This window comes from Diadema setosum, chromosome 6 (assembly GCF_964275005.1).
Source record: "Diadema setosum chromosome 6, eeDiaSeto1, whole genome shotgun sequence".
In the NCBI taxonomy this organism is placed as follows: Eukaryota; Metazoa; Echinodermata; class Echinoidea; order Diadematoida; family Diadematidae; genus Diadema; species Diadema setosum.
In genome coordinates this window covers 10,011,521-10,038,653 of record NC_092690.1, presented here as the reverse complement: position 1 = coordinate 10,038,653, position 27,133 = coordinate 10,011,521, and the positions used below count along the sequence as shown (strand labels likewise).

The 27,133-nt window shown below is 37.0% G+C and overlaps 1 protein-coding gene across 1 annotated transcript; it reads right to left on the bottom strand.

The window, feature by feature from the left end:
• Window positions 1-12,155: 12,155 nt before the first annotated feature.
• Window positions 12,156-25,430, bottom strand: LOC140229508 (heat shock 70 kDa protein IV-like). Its single transcript, XM_072309758.1, has 2 exons — window positions 25,243-25,430; window positions 12,156-13,821 (listed from the first exon to the last, which is right to left on the bottom strand). The coding sequence occupies exons 1-2, from the start codon at window positions 25,428-25,430 to the stop codon at window positions 12,156-12,158; spliced, it is 1,854 nt and encodes a 617-aa protein (XP_072165859.1).
• Window positions 25,431-27,133: the final 1,703 nt, after the last annotated feature.

The window sequence follows — 27,133 nt, the reverse complement described above, 5'->3', positions numbered from 1 at the left end:
AGGACATAATATACTCCTATCCTACAAGACAATGTGCAAAATTTCATTCATATCATCCTAAAACGCTGATGGCTCTGAAATCTATCAGACACACTGGACCCGATATTTGCAACTCTCTTCCTACGTGCTATTCGAAATATAAAGTCTATTTTTTTTTTTTTCAAGAGAGCTGTGAAAACAGTGCTGCTCTCCAGGTATCAATGATCCTTGAATATGTTGATGCATGTGTGCTGTACATATAAACTTCCTTCTTGTGAATATAATCGTACTTGATCTGTTACGTAACCATCATCATAACCGACCATGACCTGGCATACAAAATTATTCATCACCACCTAGGTGTCAAAAAAGAATGTCACAGTAGGCTGAACAAATAGTTAAATCTTTTTTGAAAAAAGTCAAACCTCTCAATTCCTCCTTCTCATTCTTCTATCCTATATATATTTCTCTCTACGCAAGCCACTCTTCCCTCTCTTATTTTTCTTTGCATGCATCACCTATAATGTAAAAGGGCTGCAAGGACTGTAGCCCTTCTGTATCAGTTACTGAACCGGGTATACACTTTTGTTTTACAACATTGTAAACAATGTATGTATGTAGGTCTACGTAATGATTATGCATATAATAATCAACAATGAGTGTACATATCCAATGATAATGCAGGAGCAAATAAATCAAATCCAATCAAATTCTGTTATTTTCATTAAATGCTTCCATTGACACATCCACCAAAACAAACAAACTAACTAACAAACAACAAGCAAACAAGAAGTTGAATTCGATCACTGGTTGTCAGAACTTTTCAGGAAACATCACCTCAAATTGTCCCTAAGGGGAAGGGGGGTTTCAAGTTACTGACCAATGGACTATGTATATAATATACTCAAATGATTTTCACACTCATATTACTTTACTCCAATTCTTCCACAGTGAAAAATCACACAACAAGGGCTGAAATTTTGTTCTTAAAAAAAAAAGAATTTCATTCATTTCTGTAGAGCTACATGTATCTATAACAGAAGAATATTTGTTTAAACGTTTCAAATTCTGAATCCCCAAATTCATAGTCAAATATTCATATCTCCATTTGTCACAAAATACCTACATCCGTGCGCGTGTCTGTGTTTATTTGTGCGCTATTTGAATGCAATTAACAGAATTAGTTGAATACACATAACTGCTAAGATGGAGTAAAAGGTGATGCCCACAATTTCTGCAATAATGTTGCTTATGTTCTACAATGTACATATAGCCTCTTCCACTGTCCGTTAATTTGACAGCATTAAACCAATGCATCATCAGAAGGTTTACATGAACGTTGTTATCTTCATTTTCATGCAAAAATGTTACCTTTTAAAGAAAACAAAGAAAATGGACCGCAGTTTCCCCTCACCTTACCATAACACAGAATATATCCATCCATCTATCTGTAGTTTTACGTATGTATATAAACATGTAGATTGTATATATTTATATACGTATATATATATATATATATTCAAATATATATATATATATATATATATATATTCATATATATATATATACATATATAGTTGTGAAAACTGAAGATTTCACTTGCCAAAATTATGAATTCCCGAAATGAAAAAGGCTTTTTGTAGACACGTCAGCATCTTCGTACCGCAATATACTATCTATATAGATATAAATATATATATATATATATATATATATGCAGAGTTTCTTGCAAAAGTCATCACCGTAGGTAACAAAGATGACAATTAAAAAAAAATCCTGCAGATATTTCGAATCTTTTATGATATATAAAATGTCTACATTCTTTTTTTTTTGGGGGGGGGGAGTGGGTGGGGTGGGGTAGGCTCTTTGCGAGAGGGTGGGGACCTAATAGAATAAACATTTGAGAAAGTTCTATCGTCGACACACTCACGACACACACACACACGCACACACACACACACACACACACAAACTTCTCTCATCCTCTATATGCTTAAACTATTAATTTGCTTACAACAAACCATGATCTTTGTAAGGTCGTTTATTTCCAGTACCCCTTCAACATTCATCACTATGTCCGTTTCACCAAAAAACAGCCTTTCCCTACATAGCAACGATCTCTATCAAGAACTATGCGTTGAATAAATACATACTTCTTGAGGGTTAACTTTACCTTTTCCACCATCACCTTATGTACCCTTCAATACCACCATCATCGCCATCATCACTTTCATCGTCACCACCATCACTGTCATCATTAATAGCACGAACATCATCGTTATCATCACCATAATCCTCACCAAGATCACCACCGTCATCATCTTTGACATGGTCGATTTATCAATTTCATAACGCATCCCAACATGCCCACAGAATATTCTGCTCAACTGGTTGTGAGTAGATTTCGTATAGGTCAGTAAAGCCAGTGGTGGCTTCGCTTTAGCCGATAAGGACATGGGATAGATAAAACGAGTATACAGGCCCTTATGCAAGAAGAGGGCTTTTAAGTAAATATCATGAATTTAATTGTAATTTTAACAAACTTCCCGAAACGTGGGGGTTAGTTTGATACACGATGTGAAGGTCCATGTAGGCAAAGACTACCAATCGGGTGATAAGAAATAGATGGAGGCTTTTAGGCACTTCTCTAAATCCGCTCTTCATGTTGCTCTATTTAAAGTGAGCCATACACAAAATGTATTCATGAGTGTAAATTTAACGATCAAGGATGTCATTTTATGAATTCATGATAACATACAGACATATTCCGAAGAGAAGCAATCATATCAGAAGCCCTACAACTGAGCCGTGATACCATATGCAGAGAAAAGTTTTCATGAATTGTTTTTATCCCTCTTGAATTTCGCGAAAGGCCTCTTGGTCGGTGTGTCTGATAACTCACTTGCAAAGCTTCAAAAATTACAGAATGCAGCTGCTTGTGCAGTCCTCTCCAACAAACAAAGTCACACCACAACACTTCTGAAATTGCTCCATTGGTTGCCTTTCGAAAAAAAAAAAAACGCATTGCTTTCCAGATTATTCTGCTTTTATCTAACTGTTTAAATGGCTCTGCTGCACAGCATAGCATCGACCTGGTCAACGAATGCATTTCTTCTGGACTTTTACCTTCCCGGAACCCTGGCCTCCTTGCAATGCCTTGTTTTCCTTAGGTTGCACAAAAAGTGTGGAGAACTAACTTTACTCGCGCCGGGTCTTCCCTTTAAATCTCACTCCCTCAATTGATTAAAAACAGTAATACTGTTGAAGTATTTAGAAATAGTCTCAAGATGTATTTGCTTAGTTTAGCTTGTGATTATTATTTTAATTTTCATGAAATTATATCCTCTTTTAATGTTTCACTTTGTCATTTCCTTTCTTTCTTGTATGTAACTCGCATCTTGAACAATGTGCGCCTAGAGCATTTGATTTTCAAATGTGACTCTGCACCTCAAAACAAACAAAAAGTCGCCAGACATGAATTTTTAGTTATGACCATATTCTGACAGTGCAGACTTTAAGCTTTAAAATGATGTATAACTCAAATCAAATGGACTCTCCTAACCTATCTAAATATTGGAAAGAAAGCACAAACTCAGGAAAAGTGTGAACTGAGAAATGGGGCTCTGAAGTACAGTGTCTATTCAAGCGCTTAATCTTTACCAAACCGTGCTGGCTATGCGATGAATGGGACAAAAAACAGGAAGTAAACCACCAGAGTAACAACAATGAACGGATTATCAGATTAAACTGAAATCAAGCATGCTTCATTAACACATTCTGTCCATGATTAATGCCAACTTTCAAAGCAGTAGCACTATCCTTTCAAAAGTTATTAGAGTTGAAAGTGAAGAATGTGGACAAGGTTTTCAGAAATGAAAAAGGGATTCTAAAGACACACATAATCACACTATTCTACCAAAAATGTTCGAGATAAACTGTTAAAAAAAACCACACTTTCCTGCCCGTTTTATGATACCAAATCTTAGGATAATGTAAAAGAAGACCCGCTTTTTCAGAAAATATGAAAAAGTCAAGTTCGGCTAGGTTGACCTATTTCACTTATTTTCAGTCCTCACGCAAAATCAGTGTGTGCGACTTTATGTTCGTTTTGAGGTGCACGGTCACAAATAGATTTGATGTCTAATCCCACTTTTTATTGTTAGTACTTTTAAAATGTTATTATCTATATTATTATTTGTATTATATTATCATTAATATAATAATAATTATTATTATTACTATTTGTATTATATTATCATTAATATAATAATAATAATAATAATAATTATTATTATTATTATTCGCATGAAAAAAAAACCATCAAGTGTGAAAAAAGTGACTAAATTCATAGGCTTTTTTTTCTGAAGGTCCCATATCGCACAAGCTTTGCTTTTTGATGAGAACCTCTATTCCCATTCCCATCCTTATTGAATTTGTACTATGCATATGTATATATTTAGAAAAATACAATTATGTTTTCTTCATCTTATTACTAATTTTCACATGTATTGTGTTAATTTGCGTATTTGTAAATATGTTCTGCTTACACTGTATACAATTTCTCAGTTTATTTGTTGGATATGAAAGATAAATTGGAACTTGAACTCGAATTTAGAATTACCCGTTCAAAGGGAATTGAAGTTTTAGTCGTTTATGGTCAAGGGAATAAAATGAAATGTTCGTTGCCATGGTAACACTTGAAATTCCGGAAACTTACCGGTATTCACAATGATACAATGTAAATCATTAAACAAGTGTCTCAGAATGTCTATTTCAAGTTTAATCTTCATCTACCATCAACACCTTGGTCATATGAAAGTCACAATCCTCATGACGGTTGCTATGGCAACGACTTTTCAAAAACTGATGCAGAGGAAGAAGAGTATTTCTATAGCAAAACATAGAACAAATCCCAAAGCACAAAACCTTCCGATTGTGGCTATTTACATTACGACATGAAATGTGTTATTTAATTTTCTAACCACATTCATTTTCATATTGTTTGTTATTGATTACACTTCAAATATAATATTCAATCATTTATAATTTTCATCCCTTTAGCAATATCATTTAGTTTTACTTCATTTAAAATATTTTCAAAGGCTACATTTCCTTTTATTGCCTGCTTCATTTCTTTCCTTTGTGTAGTAATTTACAGATAGTGCTAAATACAATGTTCAGCCGTTTCCGGGATTTTAAAGATGTATCCGATTGAAATCTCATTTGTACAAAAATTTCCATTATTATGTAAACTATTAAATGATGTGTTTTTCAGGTTATTGATACATAATTTTGCTTTGTGTGTGTGTTTGTGTGTATGTGTGTGCGTGTGTGTGTGTGTTTTCTTATCCATGTATCTGTCTTTTCTCGTTTATAAAAGTGCGTAGAGACGTAAATGTTATATGCGCACTATAAAATGTTTAATAATAATCATTGTTATTGCTATCATCTAGTACAAAGTAAGACAGTTTGTCATCTAATCAACATTTTATCTAAATTACAATTCCTCCTCGTCTACTTCGACAATTTGATATAAATGGAACACTTGTATTTACTTGTTTCATAATATCCCATAAAAATCTGCCTTAAAATAAATTTGCCACCGTTGTTGCCAAAGATTCACTATGATTATTTTTGTGGTCTTTTATTCATCTCTTTTTTCATGCTATGTTACCAATATTTGTGATTTGTCTAAGGTAGCTGTCATTTCTCCAAATTGTCTGCTTTTCCATTTCCCGGTATCAAACCCACAATAAACTGGGACTCATGCAAACGAGACAGCAAAGTCCATGTATTTTATGTGTTTTAATCTGATTCTAAGTTCTGCACTTTCATGTTGTCATTAAAGAGTCAGTAGAGAACTAACTGTATCTGAAAAAGAAGGAGTTATGAATGTAACGGTTTGTATTCCATTATCAATTCCCATGCAAGTACTATGGCAACCTGTTCGGCTCTGCATAATATTAATTTTCCGTTTATTCCCTTTCCTACTGACACTTGGCAACAAGGGGACATAGAAAGCAGCATCTAGACCCCATTAGATAACTTGGATGCATCAATGTGAATAAGCAAATGGTGGTTCCACCCATTTGGAATTGATGGTTTGTTTCGCCTCGTGTTGGTCTGTGGCATTCTGAGTATGCACATTCAATATATCATGTGAGTCGAACTACACACAGCCATTTAAATACCAAAAAAGGAACTTTATATTCAGGTTTATTATGCATTCCTTGGGCTAGTTCTTCTGGCATATCTTGAGTATTTCCAATGGAAGTATTCAGATTTGAAATTAGAGTGGCGGAGCACTGGGCGCACGCCCCCTTTATTTTATTTTTAAACAAAAGAAATAACAAGAACGAATAGACCTTTAATTTTGTAACCCCCCCCCATAACGAAATTCCTGGATCCACCCCATAGATAGAACATTTAATTTCAAATTATTCACCTTTTTCCTACGCAGTTCATGTGATGGTTCGTTTCATTTTACGTGCAATGCAACCAGCGCTCCACAATTAGCAAAGCTTGATATTGAACCGTTTTCAGTTTGTCTTTATAACCTTAGGCAGCTGATTCATACGCTTCGCGACCATAATCTGACATCAATCATTTTAGGGCACGGTATAATATACGTAAACATGTTAGAATCCGTTCCCCGATAATTTTCACTAATACAACGGATGATGTTGAATCTTTTCAGACATTTAGTCTTTATGTTTTCAATATGCTTCTGCCAGGATAGTTTGGAGTCTATCCACATTTCCCCCAAATATATTCTGCATAACCAGAAACTGATGCAGCTAAACAAGTGTCTGTTCATTCATTTACCGATTTTATTATTTATCGATTTTGTTGTGTGTAACAATACTGCTGACTTTGGGACGGATATCGTCATTCATGAGCCATTAAATGTGTTCCATTAATTTGCAAATATTTATCGAGAGACAAATGGAACGATAAAATTCTAACTCATTGTGGCTCGGTGACTGGACTCACGGCCTTATGAGGAATGTAGTTCAGGTTTGCCTCTCACAAAATTGTGGGATGTGATATTGATATTATAGATTATGAAGAGCTTGCTTCCAAAAGACGCTAAATCCATTGAAAATGATGGTTTTAGCGCTTTTTGGAAGTAAGCTCTTCATATTGTTGGGTTATAGTGAGAGAAAGACTTAGGTAGTGCTGTGTGAGCAGTATGTTCATTAGATGTTTGTGCTGGCGCCATATCACCATCAGGTCACCATCTAGTCTTCAGTAAAATGAGATACCCACTTATTACACGGTAGCGATATTCGACCCTTAAAAGCCAGAAAATTGAGAAGAGCATTGCCAGTTGTTGTTTTTTTTTACGCTTTCAGTTTTGACTGCTACTAACATTAACTCGTACAAGATTGGAACAAAATTCAGGAAGGGTTGCTGGTTGTGGGCATACAAATAGAACCTTAAAAACTCATCCTTTATTCTCACAAGGTCGGTACTAGCAAAGGCGCTGGATTTGTTAAGAACGCTCTCTATACAAAATTTGAACATGATTTGTCAAGAAATGCCGCCCTTAAGGCCACACACAAGACACATACTCTTTAAAAGACGGATCACGGAGGGCGTCATCACCAAGGGCTGATTTCTTGCGAAAGACGCGATTGCCAAAAAAATGGATGTCTCCCGGAAAGGCCTGATTTCACGGAGCACGCGAACGACGATTTGCGAAGGACGCGAATGGAAAAATCCAACATTTGGAAAAGTTTTCTCAGAATGAAGCCTAAAAACAATCTTGCGCAATTTGCGCGAAGTTCTCACGACGTATGTGCGAATGTCGTGTGTACCATTGCTAAAGTACAGCAAGTTACGTACACGGAGAACCCGCGACGGAAATACGAACGACGCACATTTTTCAATTATCATGGGAGGAATGTTTCCAAGTAGAGATGATAGGTGTCTTGAGTTGAAGTTTTTCTCTTTCCTATTTTCCTCCTTTCTTTCCCTTTCATTTCTCTGTCGTATGTGTGCCTAAAGTTTTGTTTTTGTTTTTGTTTTTTGTTTTTGTTTTTCCGAGGACCTACCTCCACTGGCAAAGCATTCGATTTTTTGCAGTTTCTCCCACACATAAACTCTAGTTTCAAATGTAATATTGGCAAACTATAGAATTATCTTAAGTGTATTCTGCGATTTGTGTGTGTGTGTGTATGTCAAACATTTTGTTCTCTTTTCTGGTCTTATTCTTTTTTACTATATACAGATGTTAATAGATATTTGATGTGTGGATGCATGATAAAATATACAATTGTGATTTGTAGAAAACATAGACCTTGAAAGCGGTCATACATTCCCCCAACCATGGGTTAAACGTTCGTGAGAATGTCTCAAAACATACGCGAACAGTTTGCGGTTACGTTGTAAAATGATCGCAAAAAATTCACAGATTTCGCGAAACATACGCGAGACATTCTCGAAAGTTTCGGGGTCTGTTTAGGGTTTCACGAAGATTTTGCGAACATCGCGCGTGTCTTGCGAAGGTCATGTGCATAATGACGAGGCTTCAAAGACACTTTCGAGAACAAATCACGAGCAAATCACGACCAAGTGTGCGGAAAGGTTCGCCAAAAAATTCATTTTTTTTTTTTCAATTGACGACGCTTCCAAACCCCCGCGTGTGTTTGACGAACTTTTGCAGACTAACATACGAAGGATGGATTTTGCCATTCGCGTCCTTCGCCTATCGTTCGCGTGCTCCGTGAAAACAGGCCTTAAAAAAAGGCCCGATTTCACGGTGCACGCGAACGATTTGCGAAGGACGCGAATGGCAAAATCCATCATTCGTTCGCGTGCTCCGTGAAAACAGGCCTTAAAAAAAGGCCTGATTTTACGGAGCATGCGAACGATTTGCGAAGGACGCGAATGGCAAAATCCAACATTCGGTAAAGCTTTTTCTCAGAATGTGTTCCGACAATGAAGCTGAAAACCATTTTTCCCAATTTGTTCGAAGTTCTCATGACGTATGTGCGAATGTCGTGTGTACCATATTGCTAAAGTACAGCATGTTACGTACACGAAGAATACACGACGGAAATGCGAACGCAATCAATAATCATGGGAGAAATATTTCCAAAGAGAGATGACAGGTGTCTTGAGTTGAAAGTTTTCTCTTTCCTTTCTTTTTCTGTCAGTTCTCTGTTGGGTGTGTACTTACAGTTTTGTTTTGTTTTTCTGAGGACCTACCTCCACTAGTAAATCATTTGATTTTTTTTTTTTCAGTTTCTCCCATACATAGTCTCTAGTTTTAAATGTAATTTTTACATACTTTAGAATCATTTAAAGTGAGTTCTGGGATTTTTTTTTTTTTTGTATATCAAACATTTCGTCCTCTTTGCTGGTCTTTACTTATTTATTTTTCTACTATAGATGTCAATAATTGTTTGATGTGTGAATGTATGCTACAATTTTAATTTGTAGAAAATGTTAAGCTTTAAAAGGTCATGCATCCCCCAAACATGCACTAAACGTTCCTAACAATGTCTAAAAAGGTACGCGAACAGTTTGCGGTTACGTCGTAAAATGATCGCAAAAACTTCAGATTTCGCGAACATCGCTTTTGTCTTGCGAAGGTCATGCGCATAATAACGAGGCTTTAAAGACACTTTCGAGAGTAAATCACGAGCAAATCACTACCAAGTGTGCGGAAAAGGGTGTCAAAAAATGTCTACATTTTTTTTTTTTGAAATTCTCGTCTGAACGGCGCTTCCGAACCTCTGCGTTCGTTTGGTGATCTTTTGCAGACTAAAATACGAATGCTGGATTTAGCCACTCGCGTCCTTCGCAAATAGTTCTCGTGCTCCTTGAAATCATGCCTTAATGGAGCCGAAAATCATTCTTGCGCAGTTTGTTCGTAGCTCATACGGCGTATGAGCGAATGCCGAACTTCATGCACTACCAGTCACGCATACACGAAACGCGACGTACGCGACTTTAAAAATGCGAGAGCAAATTTTCCAATAATCTCGGGCAAAATATTTCCAAGGAAAGTTGATAGCTGTCTTGAGTTCAGATTAATCTGTTCTCTTTTCTTTCACCTTTCTCTCCCTTTCGTTTTTTTTTTCTCTGCAGTTTGTTGGTTTGCGCACTCACGCTTATCGTGTGTGTGTGTGTGTGTGTGTGTGTTTACCGCACAAACAGCTGCTTTTCTTGAGGTTCCCCATAAAAAAAAAATAAGTGCATTCCGTGATTTTAATTAAATATTTCTTCTCTCTACAGATTTCTCAAATTGTTGTCAATTTGTTGGTCATTTAATGATGTATGCTTTGATTTAAATTTGTCGAAAAAATAGTAAATGAAATGAAATGACATGACAAGAAATTAAATTAAATTACATTGAATTAGATTAGATCAAATTAAATTAAGACATCAGGAAGTCCGACACCTCGGGCATGCGTTTTATAGAGATCAGACGTCATATGGGTGCGGATTTCCCCCCTAACATGTAATAAACGTTCGTGAAAATGTCTGGAAAAGTACGCAAACAGTCCGCAGATAATTTTTATGTCGTAAAGTGATCGGAAAGAACTTCGCGGATCCCGCGAAACATATGATTAACGTTTAAAGAAGAAATCCAACCCAACCCCCCCCCCCCAAGAAAAAAAAAATAAAAGGAGAGAATTCCCGACAGAATGATACAAACCTGCCAAAAAGGCCGATAAGAACTAAGGAAGGTACAAAATTTTGAAATTTCACATTTTTCGGAATACATTTCTTGGTCAGTCCTTATGAAACTTCAAATGAGCGAGTTAATAATGTCATACCCTCACAAGTTTTCATGTATGTCATATTGTAACGAATGATGATAAGCAGAAAACCACAGACCATGCAGAATAATAATGTGCCTTGTTCTATATGAAAAACACTTACCATCCGCAGCGAATTCTCGTGGGGTCCCGTGTACATCCCACACGTGCCAAGCACACCCCTCCGCATTGACACTTTCCAAGGTTTCTCCTCTCACCTGCCTCCGTCCCAAAACATTCGGATTTTTGGCATAACTCTACCTCATAAAGTACCGAGCAAGGCACATTCCAAAACAAGTGGATTTCCGCTCTAGCCTGAATCTCTGATAAAGTACACATTCCGTGCACATTCCGTGAATTCTGACCATTCCTCGAATTACATGGTTGGAATTTCAAGTTGCGTATAGTCCACTGAAGAATTCTATGTTTTACCCTATATCAAGGTATGCACTTATGTTTCTCATAGCTCCCACGTAGTTTGAATCACCCGAATACTTTTGTAAGTTTAAAGACATACATTAAGCTTTGAAGTATGAATAACGATTGCACTGACGAAGCAAGGGACTTCTTGGATAGAGGGACTTCTTGCATCTAGGACTTCTTGAATCTATTGGGACTTTCGAGACAGAGTCCTCGTGTCATGCAGTTAGACAAGTCCTGTAATAACTCATGTCGATCAGCATGTACGTGTGTCAACGATAAGCATCTGCCAATAAACTGAACTCCATATTGTACCTCTCTCATCGTCATGGTGAATTGCGTGAATGTATTTGCACCTTAACTAAATCACTCTCTTCCATTGCGGAAAATATGTGTGTCTATTGGGGGTATAATTCCCGCTCGGCCTTCATCCTGCAAAACCCCCAGTAGTCAGTGCCTACACAATTTACCCGCAACAATATATAAAATTCGGGGGGAAATGGTTTTTTTTTTAGCTTATATAAGTAAAAGCCTTTTCCCATATCAAGGCATATCAATGATAACAGTATTTTTGTTCTTTTATATTTTGGGTGATTGTTATACAAGTTGTCAAATTCGTACAGTTTAAATATGAGAATTTTTGTGATTTCTATGTGTATGAAAATGAATAAAAATATTGTGAGAGTGACATCGTCATTTTGATAATTTGAATATTCATAAGGACGGGTCTGGACATATTTATCGAAAATGTGAGAAATATCAAAATCCTTATCTTCCTTATTTCGTATCTTATTTTTGCCATTTTTGTATCGTTCTGTAGGGGATATTTCTCTTTCATTTGAAGTTTATTTATTTTTTGGGTGGATTTCTTCTTTAAGGGATAATTTCACGTAGAGTGGTAGGGGTAGGAATGAACTGCTCATTCAGAGCAGGTTCAGTCCCTCCACTGACTCCTGACTGAAGCCCTCTCGATTGTTAATCATTTTACTGTCCACTCCAAAGCTTGATCATGAATGGTGAGCACGTCTTGTGGAGCTCCTTCAAATGGTACGTGAACTCTTCATAACTTGACACGTAGTTCAAATCGAGCCACTTTAATATACGATCTGCAGCCTCGACGACCGTCTGTCTTTCAGCAACGGTCAGCTTCCATTTAGCTAAAGGATTGTTAGCAGCGGATTTGACGCTGAAGGCGTAGTCCTCCAGTTGGTTTCTAGCTTCATTTCTTTTCCGTTTGAGATCATCTTCCGCTTTGAACTTTTCAGCATCGTTGATCATGCGTTCGATTTCCTCCTTGGATAAACTGCCTCTGTTATGTGCGATTGTGATATTACTGCTGTTACCTGTGTTCTGATCCTTTGCTGTTACGTTCATGATGCCATTGGCGTCAATGTCAAAGGTCACTTCGATCTGCGGCACACCTCTTGGAGCTGCAGGGATGCCATAAAGGATAAACTCTCCAAGTAGGTTGTTATATTGTGTGAAGGCCCTCTCTCCTTCGTATACACTAAACTCCAAGAATGTTACGTTGTCTAAAGGTGTGGTGTAGCCGAACCGAGAGACCTTCGCCGGAATTGTCGTATTTCTCTCGATTATGGTTGACATCTCTCCTCCAAAGAGCTCAATTCCAAGAGAGAGTGGGATTACGTCAACAAGGATCACATTCTGAATTTCTTTACTGTGATCTCCAGACAAAATAGCTGCCTGGACTGCTGCACCATAGGCCACAGCTTCATCTGGATTGATGGACATGTTGAGGTCCTTGCCATCTAGGTACTCCTGGAGAAGTTTCTGGATCTTAGGAATACGGGTTGATCCTCCGACCAGCACAACAGTATCGATGTCTTTCTTGTCGATCTTTGCATCAGTGATAGCGCTTTTAACTGGTTCAAGGCACTTTCTGAAGAGATCATAGCACAGTTGCTCGAAGCGAGCTCTGGAGATTGTTGTACGAAAATCAACCCCTTCGAACAGCGAGTCTGTCTCAATACTGGATTGGGAAATACCTGAGAGAGTCCTCTTTGCAAGCTCAGCTGCTGTGCGGAGGCGTTGGGTCGCTCGCAGGCTGTTTGTGAGATTCTTTTTGTGTTTGCGCTTGAACTCCTCTGCAAGATAGTTTACCAATTGGTTGTCAAAATCCTCACCACCAAGATGGGTATCTCCAGCAGTTGACTTGACTTCAAAGACACCGTCATTGACTAGTAGGATGGACACATCGAATGTGCCTCCACCAAGGTCAAAGATCAGGATCTGCTGCTTACCTTGCAACTTCTTATCTAGTCCATATGCCAGGGCAGCTGCTGTCGGTTCGTTGATGATACGCAGGACATGCAGGCCTGAAATTTCACCAGCATGTTTGGTGGCTTGTCGCTGAGCATCAGTAAAATAAGCAGGAACAGTGATGACAGCATCAGTGACCTTTAGACCAAGATATGCCTCAGCTGTTTCCTTCATTTTGGTTAGAACCATGGAACTGACTTCCTCTGGGGCCAGATTCTTCGTTTCTCCCTTGTATTCCACCTGTAGCGCAGGTCTGCCTCCTCGGTCAATCACCTCGAATGGCCAGTGCTTCATGTCAGCTTGCACACTGTGGTCTGTGAATCGCCGACCCATTAGTCTCTTGGCTGCAAAGATTGTGTTCTTTGGGTTCCTGTATTGCAGGAAGAATTAAAAAAGAAATTATGTTTGACGCAAACCAACGAACTCCTGATTACAAGTCAAATGGAATTGTTCCCACTGATTGGAAAAGGGCTAAAACGACGCCTATATACAAGGGCAAAGGAAGTAAAAATGACCCTTCAAATTATAGACCAATTTCTGTCGCTTGTCATGTATCAAAATTTTTTGAAAAGCAGATTAATGATCAGTTATTGGCATATCTTCAGCAAAATGATTTGATTAACATAGATCAAGCCGCATTCTTGCCCCATCACTCAACTAACACTTGTCTCCATCGAGCTGTTGATGATTGGTTGGAGTCTTTTAACGATCGTGAAGTAGTTGCTGCATGTTTTCTTGATATTTCTAAGTGTTTTGATTCAATTGATCATACGTTATTATTGCATAAGCTGGAATGTTATGGCATCAAGGGCAAGCAATTGAAATGGTTTTCTGATTATTTAACTGGTAGGAGTCAAAATGTTTTTTGCCATGGCCATCTCTCAACATCCAAAAGTATCACGACAGGGGTACCACAAGGGAGTGTACTTGGGCCTATACTTTTCCTCATATTTATTAATGATATTTCAGAATCTGTATATTCATGTTCCTGTAATGTATTCGCAGATGATGTAGTAATTTATTGTTCGCATAAAGATACTGATAGAGTTACATCAATGTTGCAAAATGATCTGAACTCAATATATAGATACAAGAGAAACAGATTAAGTATTAACTTAGATAAGACTAAGGTAATGTTATTAAGTCCACGGTGCTCCAAAAGTTTGAACATTTTTCTTGATGGAAAAAGGATTGAACAGGTTCATGATTTTAGGTATTTGGGTGTTATGATAGACGACCATCTTCAGTGGGATGCACACGTACAAAATTTAGCCAAATCTATATCTATGAAATTATTTATGTTACGCAAAATGAACCAATTTTTGGATAAAGATTCACTTAAACTTTTGTATACTGCCGTTATTCAACCGTGTATTGATTATTCATGCTCCGTTTGGGGAAATTGCTTTGTTAAAAATAGAAATATTCTTTATCGATTACAAAAGAGGGCAGCACGAATTATCACATCAAATTTTGATTACGAAACTGCAAATGGGAATGACATTATCAAGGTTTTGAATTTACAAGCATTTGAAAATAGAAGGAATTATTTTTTGTCAACGCTCATGTATAAATGCATCCATGGACTTGCCCCCACCCGAATGTGCAATAATATTGAGATGATTTTTGACAGGCATGGGTTTAATACAAGAGCAGCTGGTTCTTTGAATGTGGTACCACCTAAACCGAATGTAGAGTGTTTTAAAAGCTGCTTTAGATATGCAGGAGGAAAGGTATGGAACTCACTACCAAACGTTTTAAAGAATTCAAAGTCATTATCAGCTTTTAAATTGTTATATAAGAAAATGTATTTTCACTGATTTTATCAAACGGCCTGTTTTTACATAATATGTACCATATTATTTTTTGTCACACTGTGTTACCCAAACTTGCCTGGTGCAAATTATGGGTGCGTAAATCCCTGAATGTGTGTTATGGGTATACATGCATTCGACTGTTTAGGTTAAACGGGCATGACTGCCAGATTGTATGTAATCTATTTATTAGTGTAGATTTTTATATGGAATTTCTATCTGCTTTTTATGATTGTGGGCTTGTTGATTCAAGTCCTTTCTGGCAGAGTTTTTACATTCCTTTTGTACACCAAATGGTCTGTTTGTGTATATAATCTTGCATCATTTTATTCACTGTTTTAATATATCCTTTTTTATCATATTGTTTCGTTATATCATACATAGATCTGGTTACTACTGATTTCAATTGGACGTATTGCTCCTTTCAGCTCTGATTGCTTGTTTGTAGTGGTTTTTATGCTTATATTTATGTAACATGATTTTTATATTTATATAGTTAGATTGTACAGGACCTTGATGTAAAACAGCATTCACTTGCTGATCTTGTTATCCTGTCAAAATATGTTGAAAAAAAAAATAAAATAAAATAAATAAATAAAATACTAGACAGGCGTCTCATCCACTGGGATACAGAGGATTAGACCAGAACTGTCTGCCGGTGAAAAGCCAACAGGCAGTGTTGGTTCTTATCTTTTAGTTTTAAACATCAGAGCCGTGTATAGAAAACATAAACATGTGTGTGTGATAAACACCTACGGCGTGATGAAAACAAGCACAGCATGTGTTTAGCTCCTAAACCCGTTCAATATTTAAACGCGTCGCAGCATTTTAAAACTGTTACAGAAAAGTGTTCAGTTACGTGTTTAGAAACTTAACAAATTTGTGACAGTATATATATATATATATATATATATATATATATATATACACATGTATATATATATATATATATATATATATATATATATAATTTGTGGCTGCAGGAGCGCTGAAAGCGGGGGGGGGGGGCATGTGTCCCCTGTCGCAAATAATTAATTCAATTCAATTCAAACTTTATTTCATTTTTCAAGAAGAACATAAACATTTCACCTTCTTTGGTAACAGAGAAGAAGGTTGCATAATCAAAACAAAGGAAATTGAGAAAAATATAATTGTGGAACCTTTGAGTAACAAATACGTTGTCATGACAATTGACTAAAGTGATATAGAGGATATAACAATATGCAAAACATCGAAAAATTGAGGGACCCACTAAAAAGACAAGGCTTGTAGAAAGAGGGCCCCTCAGGTACAGAATGCCAAATAGAAAACATAAACTGATGCAAAAAGGGTAAAAAGTCAAAAAAAAGTCTGGAAGCCCACTGAAGAGAGAGTTACAAACGGTACACATAGCCCTTTTTACACTTGTGTTTCTTAACCCGTACTTTCTCTGACCCAGGACTATCGTTAGTCCCGTACCATTTTTTTTCAGCTTTTTACACTTGCCAATTAGTCCCGTACTATTGCTCTTGTCCGGGCCTAAGGAGAAAATTGACCTTTTTACACTCGTATTTCTTAGTCCGGTACTCTCCAAACGACATAAATATTCATGATTACGCTGTGTACCGTGTACCGGCAGCGCTTGATTACCTCGTTTCTGATTGGTCAGTGGGGGTCGGACTTCGTCTCCGTCGCTTAGCCCAGGATTATTTTTTCGTTCTGTTTGCACTCACTTGCTTGGCGCCGCATTTGCGGGGTTAGCACCGCAATTGCGGTGCTAACCCTGCTATTTTACAGGGCCAGATAGTACGGGACTATCGGTGGGGATAGCCCACTTTGGCAAAAACAAGTGTAAACAGAAAGTGGGCTAAGGAAAGTCCGGTACCAACGGTGGGGCTAAGCCCCCCCCCCCCCCCCCCCGCCCCACCGTTGGTACGGGACTAAGCAAAAATTTGCAAGTGTAAAAAGCCCTATACACACGCGAATAAACATTAAACTAGACTAGGGCGACGAAACTAATAAAGGAAGACTAGAAGACAAGACAGAATGAGACAAAACTAAACATAACAGGGAGAAAATACAACTGTCAGAAAGGCATAACAGATCCAGCGATCCTCGACAGAATTATTTCAACAAAAACAAATGATGGTACGCTTGAAAAGGATACAAAATTATACAGAAATAAAGAGAAATAGATGTAGGAGTAATACAGTATGTCCCCCAAAAAATTACAACGGGGCCCTCCGCAATGATATCTTTCAAAATAGTGAATCAATTTAAATACAAATTCAGGGTATGAAACTATAACTCATTGCCCACATCTTACAGAAAACCTCATTCGATTTGCTTCAGTGGTCAAAGAGAAATATGGAATTTTGTAGAGGATGTTAGGAATCTCTTCTGTCCAAATTCTGTCTATTATTCACACACAAGAGCATTGAATTGCTAAAATTGGAAGGAACAGACTCGACAAGCTTTACAACAATCCACATTTCTCTGTGACCGCTTAACCAAATTGAATGGGGTTTTCTGCAAAATAGAGCTAAGGTGTTATATTTTAAGACCCTGAAGGCGGCACTTAGACAGGTTGATCATAGTAGGTGTTATCAATTCGAAAATCTGGTTGTAATTTTTGGGGCGACTTACTGCAGTATGTCTCCCAAAAAATTACAATCAAATTTTCGCATTGATAATGCCCAATATGATTCATTTTTTAATGCTACTTCAGGGTCTTAAAACATAACATTTTAGCTCTATTTTGCAGAAATCCCCATTCGATTTGGCTAAGTGGTCACGGAGAAATGTGGATTGTTGTTAAGCATGTCATGAATCGGATTCTTCCGAGTTTAGCATTTCGATGATCTTGAGTGTGAATAATAGACAGAACTTGGACAAAAGAGATTCACGACATCCTCTACAAAATTTGGTATTTCTCTTTGACCACTGAAGCAAATCGAGCGGGGTTTTTTGTAAGATGTGGGCAATGAGTTATAGTTTCATACCCTGAATTTGTATTTAGATTGATTCACTATTTTTAAAGATATCATTGCGGAGGGCCCCGTTGTAATTTTTTTTTGGGGACATACTGTACAATCAAATCTACTCTTTGTCTCAGGACAACAAGGACGAGAAAATACATGACAGTATATTACTTGTAATCGACGTTCTTCGAAAAGGAATTAAAATAAGCCAACAGGCTAATTCAATTCTGTGGGATTATGGAATTGCAATTGAAAGGACTTTAATGTCCTTTTAAATGAATATATACGGGGGGGGGGCATCTTTCAAAAAATTCCAATAAGTTGGGCCAATATAAATAAGTGTGTTCTTAGCAAATATCGTTCGTAAAAGAGGTAAATGAAATTCATTGGAACGTCGAGTGGGATACCCATGGAATGCCCTCCCCCAAACACACTTCAACATGGTTTTGTTATCTCATCTTCTTCGCTCTAGCATATCGGCTTGCCTCTCGCAATCTTCTTTATCCTTTCCAATGCATGTATGTCTTCTCGGAAGCCCACTGAGATATTGGATCTGTTCTTGTTATTGTGTTGTGTGTGTTCTATGTCTTTTTCTGTCGATTCTTCTCGCTGTTCTTACTTACCTTATTCTGCCCTTTCTCGTTTCTCCTCAGCAATCTTCAGCTTATCATGATTTTGACGTCACCCATGTTCGTAAATTACTCCAGCGTCTTGCCACATTACGGCGACTGGCTATTTTCTTGTATTATCCACTCATTCACTACATCCTACTTTTGTTGATGACGCAGACTTTAAACAATTCGTCTTGTATTTGTAATTATGGCTAATTTTCTGAATGCTCCATTTCATTCCTTGTCGAACGATGACTTCTTTGAATTGTTTAGGGACACATGCTTAGACTTTGCTCCAGTGAGTGGGTCAACCAGTACACGAACCACCCCTTACGATGATTTTGTCACCGATAGCCTGAACACAGCTGCAAATGAATTGCCTCATGATTTTAGTGATGATATCACTCAAAATATGTTGTGCAATTATATTACAGTGAATCAATACAAGAATGTGATTCATAATTTTTCTGAGGATACATTTTCTTTGTTGCATTTAAATGTAAGAAGTTTGAATAAACATTTTGATGATTTAAAATTTTTATTAGAATCTGATGCAAGTCAGTCGCTATCCGTTATCGGATTAAGTGAGACATGGTTAGCTTCCAATGCAGAAAATTATGTGGCAATCGAGGGTTAAAATTTATTTGTTAACAATAGCCCTGATAAGAATGGAGAGGGGTGCATTGTACGTCTCACGTTCCTATGATACTATTATTCATGAAGACATCTCTAGAATGGACAATATTGTTGAATCTTTGTTTATAGAGATTTTTATCCCAGGATGTAGAAATCTTATGGTAGGCATTATATACAGACCCCCTAATTCAAACTCTAATGATTTTTACAGTTATTTTTCAGATCTGGCTAATTCACACGTTTTCCGAAATAAGGATTGCTTCTTACTCGTCGATTTTAATATTGATTTGCTGAAGTCTGAGCATGATAATATCTCTAGTGATTTTCTCCACACAGTTCTGTCATCGTCCTTTCTTCCGCTTATTTCTAAACCCACACGTGTTACAGATCGCTCTGCCACCCTCATTGACAACTTGTTTTGTAATATTTTACCCCTCCCAATAATGACTTGTTTTACACTTAAAACACCAGCTAATACTAAACCTATTTCATCATTTTTTTTAGACGCAGAGTTTCACCTGAAAAGTTAGCTAGTTTTGATGTGGCTCTCGAGAATACTGATTGGTCAGGAGCATTTGGCAGTGATGACGTTAATATATCTTTTCATGATTTTATGGAAATTTTTAATCATCACTTAGATGATGTAATTCCAAAACAAAGAAATAGAACAGAGTATAAAAAAAACACCCAGGTTACCTTTGATTTCAAGATCAATTCTTCGTTCAATTAATAGGGAAAATCATTTGTATTATAAGTACAAAATGAAAAAAAACAAACTGAGCGATCGAAGAATAGATATACATCATAGAAAGATACTTTGACAATGATTTTACGTTCTGAAAAGAAAAGATATTACTGTAAGCAATTTTTAAGATATAAGTTTGATATGAAAAATACTTGGAAAGTTTTAAAACAGGCCATGAATGTTCCGAGTAAAAACTCTGACATTGATAAGATTAAATTGAATGATGAATTGATTAATGATGCCCTTCACATTGCAAATATTTTTAATTCTTATTTTTCAAAAATAGGCGAAAATTATGCTCAAAACATTCCTTCAACAGAGAACATTTTACTGAATTTTTAGGTCAGCGTAACTCGGACTCCATATTTTTTTATACCAACTAACAGATTTGAAATTGATATAGTTTCCTCTTTTGAAAATAAACGAAGTTCTGGTTATGATGAGATAGATAATTTTGTACTTAAGGGTGTTATTTCCTCGGTTGCTGATCCACTTGCTCATATATTTACTTTGTCAATTTTTAACGGTGTGTTTCCCCATAAAATGAAATTAGCTAAAGTAACCCCAATATTTAAGGCAGGTGATAAGTTTGAAGTCAGCAATTATTACCCAATGTCATTATTATCGTCGTTGTCTAAGGTCTTTAAAAAAATCATGTACAAGAGAATGACCAATTGTTTGAAGGTACATGAAGTTTTTACAAATTATCAGTTTGGTTTTCGCGAGAAACATAGTACTACACATGCTCTTTTGCATTTTGTTGATAGAGTTGTTTATGCAATTCATAACCATTCTCATTTAGTATTTTCTTGGACTTCTCCAAGGCCTTCAACACCATCAATCATGATATTTTACTTTATAAGTTATCGCATTATGGAATACGTGGGAAGGCCTTGGAGTTTATCAAGGGTTATTAAGTTGATAGAAAACAATTTGTAACAATCAAAAACAATGATTCAGTTGTCAGAGAAGTCAAATGCGGCGCCCCACAGGGAAGTCTTTTAGGGCCGTTATTGTTCATTACTTATATCAATGATTTTTGTCGCGTATCCGATGACCTCTCTTTTATTCATTTTGCAGATGACACAAATGTATTTTATTTGCCCATAATGATATTGATTTTCGTGTTCATAAAATTAACATTGAATTGAAAAAAGTGATAAATTGGGTCAGGACCAATAGGCTATCACTCAATGCTCAAAAAACGAAATATATGTTTTTTAGTAATACTGTTGATAGTTTAAGTACAAAATATAGTATTAGATGACTCTTATCTACAAAGAGTCTCACATATAAAATTTTTGGGTGTCATTGTGGATGACAAACTTTCCTGGAAATCACATGTTGATAATGAGTGCAATATAATTTCACGTAATATAGGCATTACAAAATAGATTCAAATTTTATATTCCACAAAAATCATTACTCATGTTATATTCGCCGTTAATATTGCCTCATCTTAATTATGGAGTATTAATTTGGGGCAACACGCATCAGAATTTATTAGACAAAGTGCTCCTTTTACAAAAGAAAGCTCTCCATGTTATCTGCAATTCCCCCGTACGTTCTCATACAAATATGCTGTTTGCCTCTAATAAGCTCTTAAAAATGACAGATTTGTTTTTGCTTAATCTAGGGCATTTTATGTACAAGTATTGCAACAAATTGCTTCCATCTATTTTTGATTCTATGTTCCTCAAAAATCAATCATTTCATAAATATCCCACTAGGCGTTCCAGTGAATTTTATTTACCTCTTTTAAGAACGATTTTTGCTAAAAACATACTTATTCATGTAGGCCCAAATTATTGGAATTCTTTGAATCATCACATAAAAAATGCTCCATCCATATATTCTTTCAAGAGGAGACTGAAGTCTTCTTTATTGCAATCGTATGACTCTACAATACTGAATTAACCTTTTGGATTTTTTTTTTACATACTGTCCTGTTTACTTTGTCCCCTCTTCGAAGAATTAATGGTATTTTTTTCCTGGATGTTTGTAATGTTGTCATCTATGCTATTCTGCCCATAGCGTCTAGAAGTTGACTTTCCGTATGTTACTCCTGTTCATATGTCCCTCTATTTTCTATTTTCTTGTCTCTCTTTCAGGCGTCAAAATATTACTTTTCCCCACAACTATCTTCTGTTTCTCTTGGCATGCTTCTGCCGAAGATCGCTGTTTATGTTATTTCTGTTGTTCTGTTACTGTTACTGTTTCTGTTTCTGTTTTGCGTCCTTGTCTGCTATTTAGTCTTCAGTTCGTCAGTCTTGTCCATCCCGTTTTGTCCTGTACAACCTTTTCTCCAGTAGTTTTCTTGTTGTCTAGTCCTGTCTCATGTTTGTTCTCGTCTACGTAAATGCATTTATTTGTTAATCTAATTTTTAGTGTGCTTCCAGACTTCTTCCGCTTTGTTATTTTTTTTTTGTATTTACGATGATTCAATTTATTTTTTTCATCGATGTTCTTCTCCAGAGGGGCCCACATACTACAAGCTCTGTCTGTTTAGTGGGTCCCTCCATTTTTCGCACTTAAAGCAACGGCATACATGTACTTCACTTTGATCACTTCTGTTTCTTTCTTATCATACAGTGTATGATTATCATATGTCCTCAATTGTTGTAGTCTTTTCATTTCACTATGTTCTACTTATCTTATTCTTTGTTATTAAATGAAGTGAAACATATGTTTTGTCGAAAAATGAAATAAACTTTGAATGGAATTGAATTCAATTGATTTCTTAGAAACATAGAAGCGAAAACGTACAGTACTGAGTTGTTGCTGTTTATATACATAAATTGCCCCAAATTAAATAAAAAATAAATCTTTCATTTTTAGCAGCTTATTAGAGGCAAATAACAACTTTGAGTGGGAGGGTATGGAAGGATAACAGATGACACGGATAGTTTTCTTTTGTAGAAGGAACACTCTATCCAGTAGGTTCTGGTCAGTGTTGCTCCAAACTAATATACCAATCAACCTTTAAATCAATTATCTAAAGACTAAAATGAATAACATAGGCACTTTTCGAGTCTAAAAATTGTCAATTTCATATCTGAAAAATGCTCAATTAAGCCCTGAAACAGGCACTTAAATTTATTGGATAGATGGTAGCCTCGCGTCCTTCTACCAGTGTGCCCTGAGACATACCTCTAGAGAAGCCTTTCAGTTTTTCCTTTTCTTCTCAGCTTTCTAGCATTACAAGAACATTTTCCTTTGCTTGAACAATGCGATCACTTTTAAGCTATTATAATGGATACATTTCAGACTAAATCGAATGGTCAATTGAAAGTGGCTCACCAATGCATGTTGGCGCTGACCTGTAGCCTATATAATTATGACGCAATGCACCCAGCGACTCATCCACATTAAGAAATCTTAGAGGTAGTGGCCAATTCCAAGATGGTGAACGACTAACTCGTCTGTGAGTTTACCATAAACATTTCCAACAGTTTCGGCTCATTAATAATAGATTATCGTTAGAAGTAACTATTAGTGTACGTACGTATGTTTACGATGATTCTGAGCTCTCACTCGCGTCGTTCGCGCGTAGAAATGTGTATAAATGAATGTTACTCTCTCCAACTAAAGGATCCGAAAGTCAGGGGAGGACAACTGAAAAGACATGGCATTATTCCCTCACTCTTCCACTTTAATTTCTCATAAAGCATGACTCATAAAAATGCTCGGTTGTGGACATATTAATCGTTTTATATTAGCGCTTGTCGAGTGGTTTAGGAGATCAGCGTTTCTAGAAAACCGCCTTCAAAGTTTTCCTTCCGACGCTATCATGATCAAGGGAAGGCAAGACAGTTTCACCGCTTGCCAATACAAGGTACGCTCCTAGCAACCTGCGCGATGTTGATTCAAGCTTAGCGCCAACGGTCTACGCTTCACCAATCAGTAACCGGGATGCCACGCAATGACTAATAAGATCACTTCCTCGTTGCTAGTGGAGAAGTCTAGCTGCGGCGCTAGATCCACATCTTCGGACACGTTTCTGTTCCGTTGAAAGTTGAAATATCATGGCCCAGAAAAAAGCTACTTTCTTGCCTTTCCTTTAATCACTTAGCTTAAAAATTTCGGCAGATGGTAGACGAAACATTGGACTACAAAATTAAGCCCAAAACAGAAATCTGATCGTTTTGACGGATTTTGATGATCTGACTTGAAACTTGATTTTCTCGGCTCAGCCGTCAGCGACTTTAGGATACTATTGATATAACGGGTCGCAAATGTTTCTGAAAGGATATTGCGTGAAAAATGTGACTTCTGTTACCTTTTGTCAATAGTCTATTGAAAGTCTACATGTATTCCGGAGCTCTGCCCGTACTTAGTAAAATGAATAGTTTTCATAATTCAAAACTGATCATAACCCTTCGCAATGATTTTTTTTTACTGTGTTTAATTTGATGGAAATATGTATTATGTATTGTATATTATATGGAAATGCTCTATAAACGCGACTTTTATACTCTGTTTTTCCCCTACCGTGGGAGGGGGGAATCCCCTCTCACACCCTCCTCCCGCTCGGTAGCTTCGCTCGGTCGCTGACGACCTCACTCCGTCACGCAAATATACTCCCGTAAATCATAGTCATATTCCTTCCCTGTAATTTTCTTTCACTATGTTTAATTCCCTAAAAATAACAAAAAATATTTTAAAAAATAGTTTTTTAAACGCGACATTTATACTCTGTTTTTACAAAAAGTCCCTAACGTGGGAGTGGGGTATCCCCCTTCCCACACTCTCCCCCCGCTCGGTCGCATTGCATGTGCCCCCGTCGAGATTTTGTCCCTAAAACCAAATGTGTTCCGTCGAGCTTGGTTAGCTGGACAGGAATGGACATGTTTGTGGATTATGAACTCTATGGAACATCCCGATATGATAGGTTCAGGATTCTAAAGTTGAATAAATCATTAGTTCTTCCTGATTGGAACGTGCAAATTCATAAGAGCAAGACAGAAGATCACAATTAATCATAATTACTGCGATGCGATAAAGGCACAAGATCTATATAATTACATGACAACTTGGTTCTTAGCTGCCTCTCCAACGAGCCTCTCCGTATCGGTGAAGGCGACGCAGCTCGGTGTGATTCGGTTTCCCTGGTCGTTGGCAATGATCTCGACCTTGCCGTTCTGGAAGACACCGACACACGAGTAGGTCGTTCCCAAGTCGATTCCAATAGCTGGTGCTTTTCGTGATGCCATCATCTGGTTCATTTTACTCTTCAAACAGTTTGAGGAATTCGGAGAACAATGATACTAGCGTTACTTGAATGAAATGTATTGCCTCCTCTTCTGGCTGCTCACTCATTCAGCAGTATTTGTTGCTTTATCACCTGCTGGTTTACCAGAGGCTAATCAAAATGACCTTGCTCATCAGATCAGCAATCTCTAGCTCCTAGTTAGTGCTGCTGAGATATACATATCTCCTCGCTTATCCTGTAGGCTGATGGAACTGCTACCAAATCGTGCATGAAAAGAACTCATGTAGACCTATGTCATGCTCTTAATTATCAACTCTTTATGTGGACCGTTCGCACGCCCGACTCAGTCGACGGCGTGCCAATTTCGCATATTCTGCTCAAACGCACGAACCCGCCCAAACCGATCGATAAAATAGTCAAAGGTCACAATACACTAAAAGCGTTTCTCGCGATTTCGTTCCTCTCACATATAGCTTGCATTTACATGGTGATTGACTAACAAGTGATGTTCGTTATTGGATTTTAGTGTGAATTCAATTTTCTGTCATTATTTTGTGTGCAAGAGTTACGCCTTTTCACAATAATATAGTGCCTCGCATTTGCAAGAAAGGCAATAACAGATCAGTCATGCAATTTACATCAAAGCAAAGCTTGGCATTTTCTCTACAACTTTGTTTACTGTAGCTCCAGCTGAACAGAAATGAGGTGGGGTGGGGGTGTTAGTATGTGAGGGACAGAAGCGACCGAGCCCGAGCGAGCTGACCGAGCGAGGGGTGGAAGTATCATACGGGAGAGGGGTGTCTCCCCTCCAACAGTGAAAACTTTCAGCATTTTTATGTTGTTAATGGTGTAATTTGGTGCATGTTTTGGAATGTTTCATGAACATAACAATAGTCCCCACGGTGTAAGTATTCAAAGGTAGCATTGCTTTGATTTAGATTATATTGTAAGGATACAAATTTCTAGTATTCTTACACACCGTCTGCTACTTAAACAGGAAGAGCATGAGTACAAGATCCCATGAGTGGTGGTGATTTCAAGTAACGGGGAGGGAGCAGGGAAAGCGAAATAAGCAAACGCTCATAAAGAAAAATATCACACAAAGACATGTATTCGAATATCATGACCGCAAACGTTTTTTTGTTTTTTTTTTAGGGGGTGCAGAAAGCCCCCCCCAAAAAAAAATAAATAAATAAATAAATAAATATATATATATATATATATATATATATATATATATTTGGCTTGATGAATATTGTTACGTGTATGTGCATCTTACCATGCTCACTGGAAAGAATTCTGCAGACACAAGCACATACTTAGCAGTAATTTCAATCACTTTTCTCTTAATTACTTCTCGTTCAATCCCTTCCTGTAATTTCATGAACAGTTCTGCCATTGTCTACATTACGTCTCACGTTCTCCATTTCTCTTCTTGACATAGATAATTATATACTGACATTGTGAGTTTAATCCTACGTTATTATACAAAATTTCCATGCCGCGTGATATATCAGGATGGATAAATACATGGAAAATCCCATGACAACTGTTTCCACCAGTAATATGTACATGTTGATTTCGTCAGCATTCTTGTTTTGTTTTGTTTTGTTTTGTTTCAAAATACTGATAGATTATTCTAAATAGAATCAATGTCAAAGTGTTGTTTGTGTTGTTTTAAGCCGAAGTACAGAAGTGCAATGT

What these genes read in the sequence shown, in the direction of transcription:
- LOC140229508 (XM_072309758.1), bottom strand. Translation starts at nt 25,430, where the DNA reads ATGGCATCACGAAAAGCACCAGCTATTGGAATCGACTTGGGAACGACC. An exon ending in GCTAAGAACCAAGTTGTCAT is followed by an intron (nt 13,822 to 25,242) that starts GTAATTATATAG and finishes CCTGCAATACAG; the next exon opens with GAACCCAAAGAACACAATCT.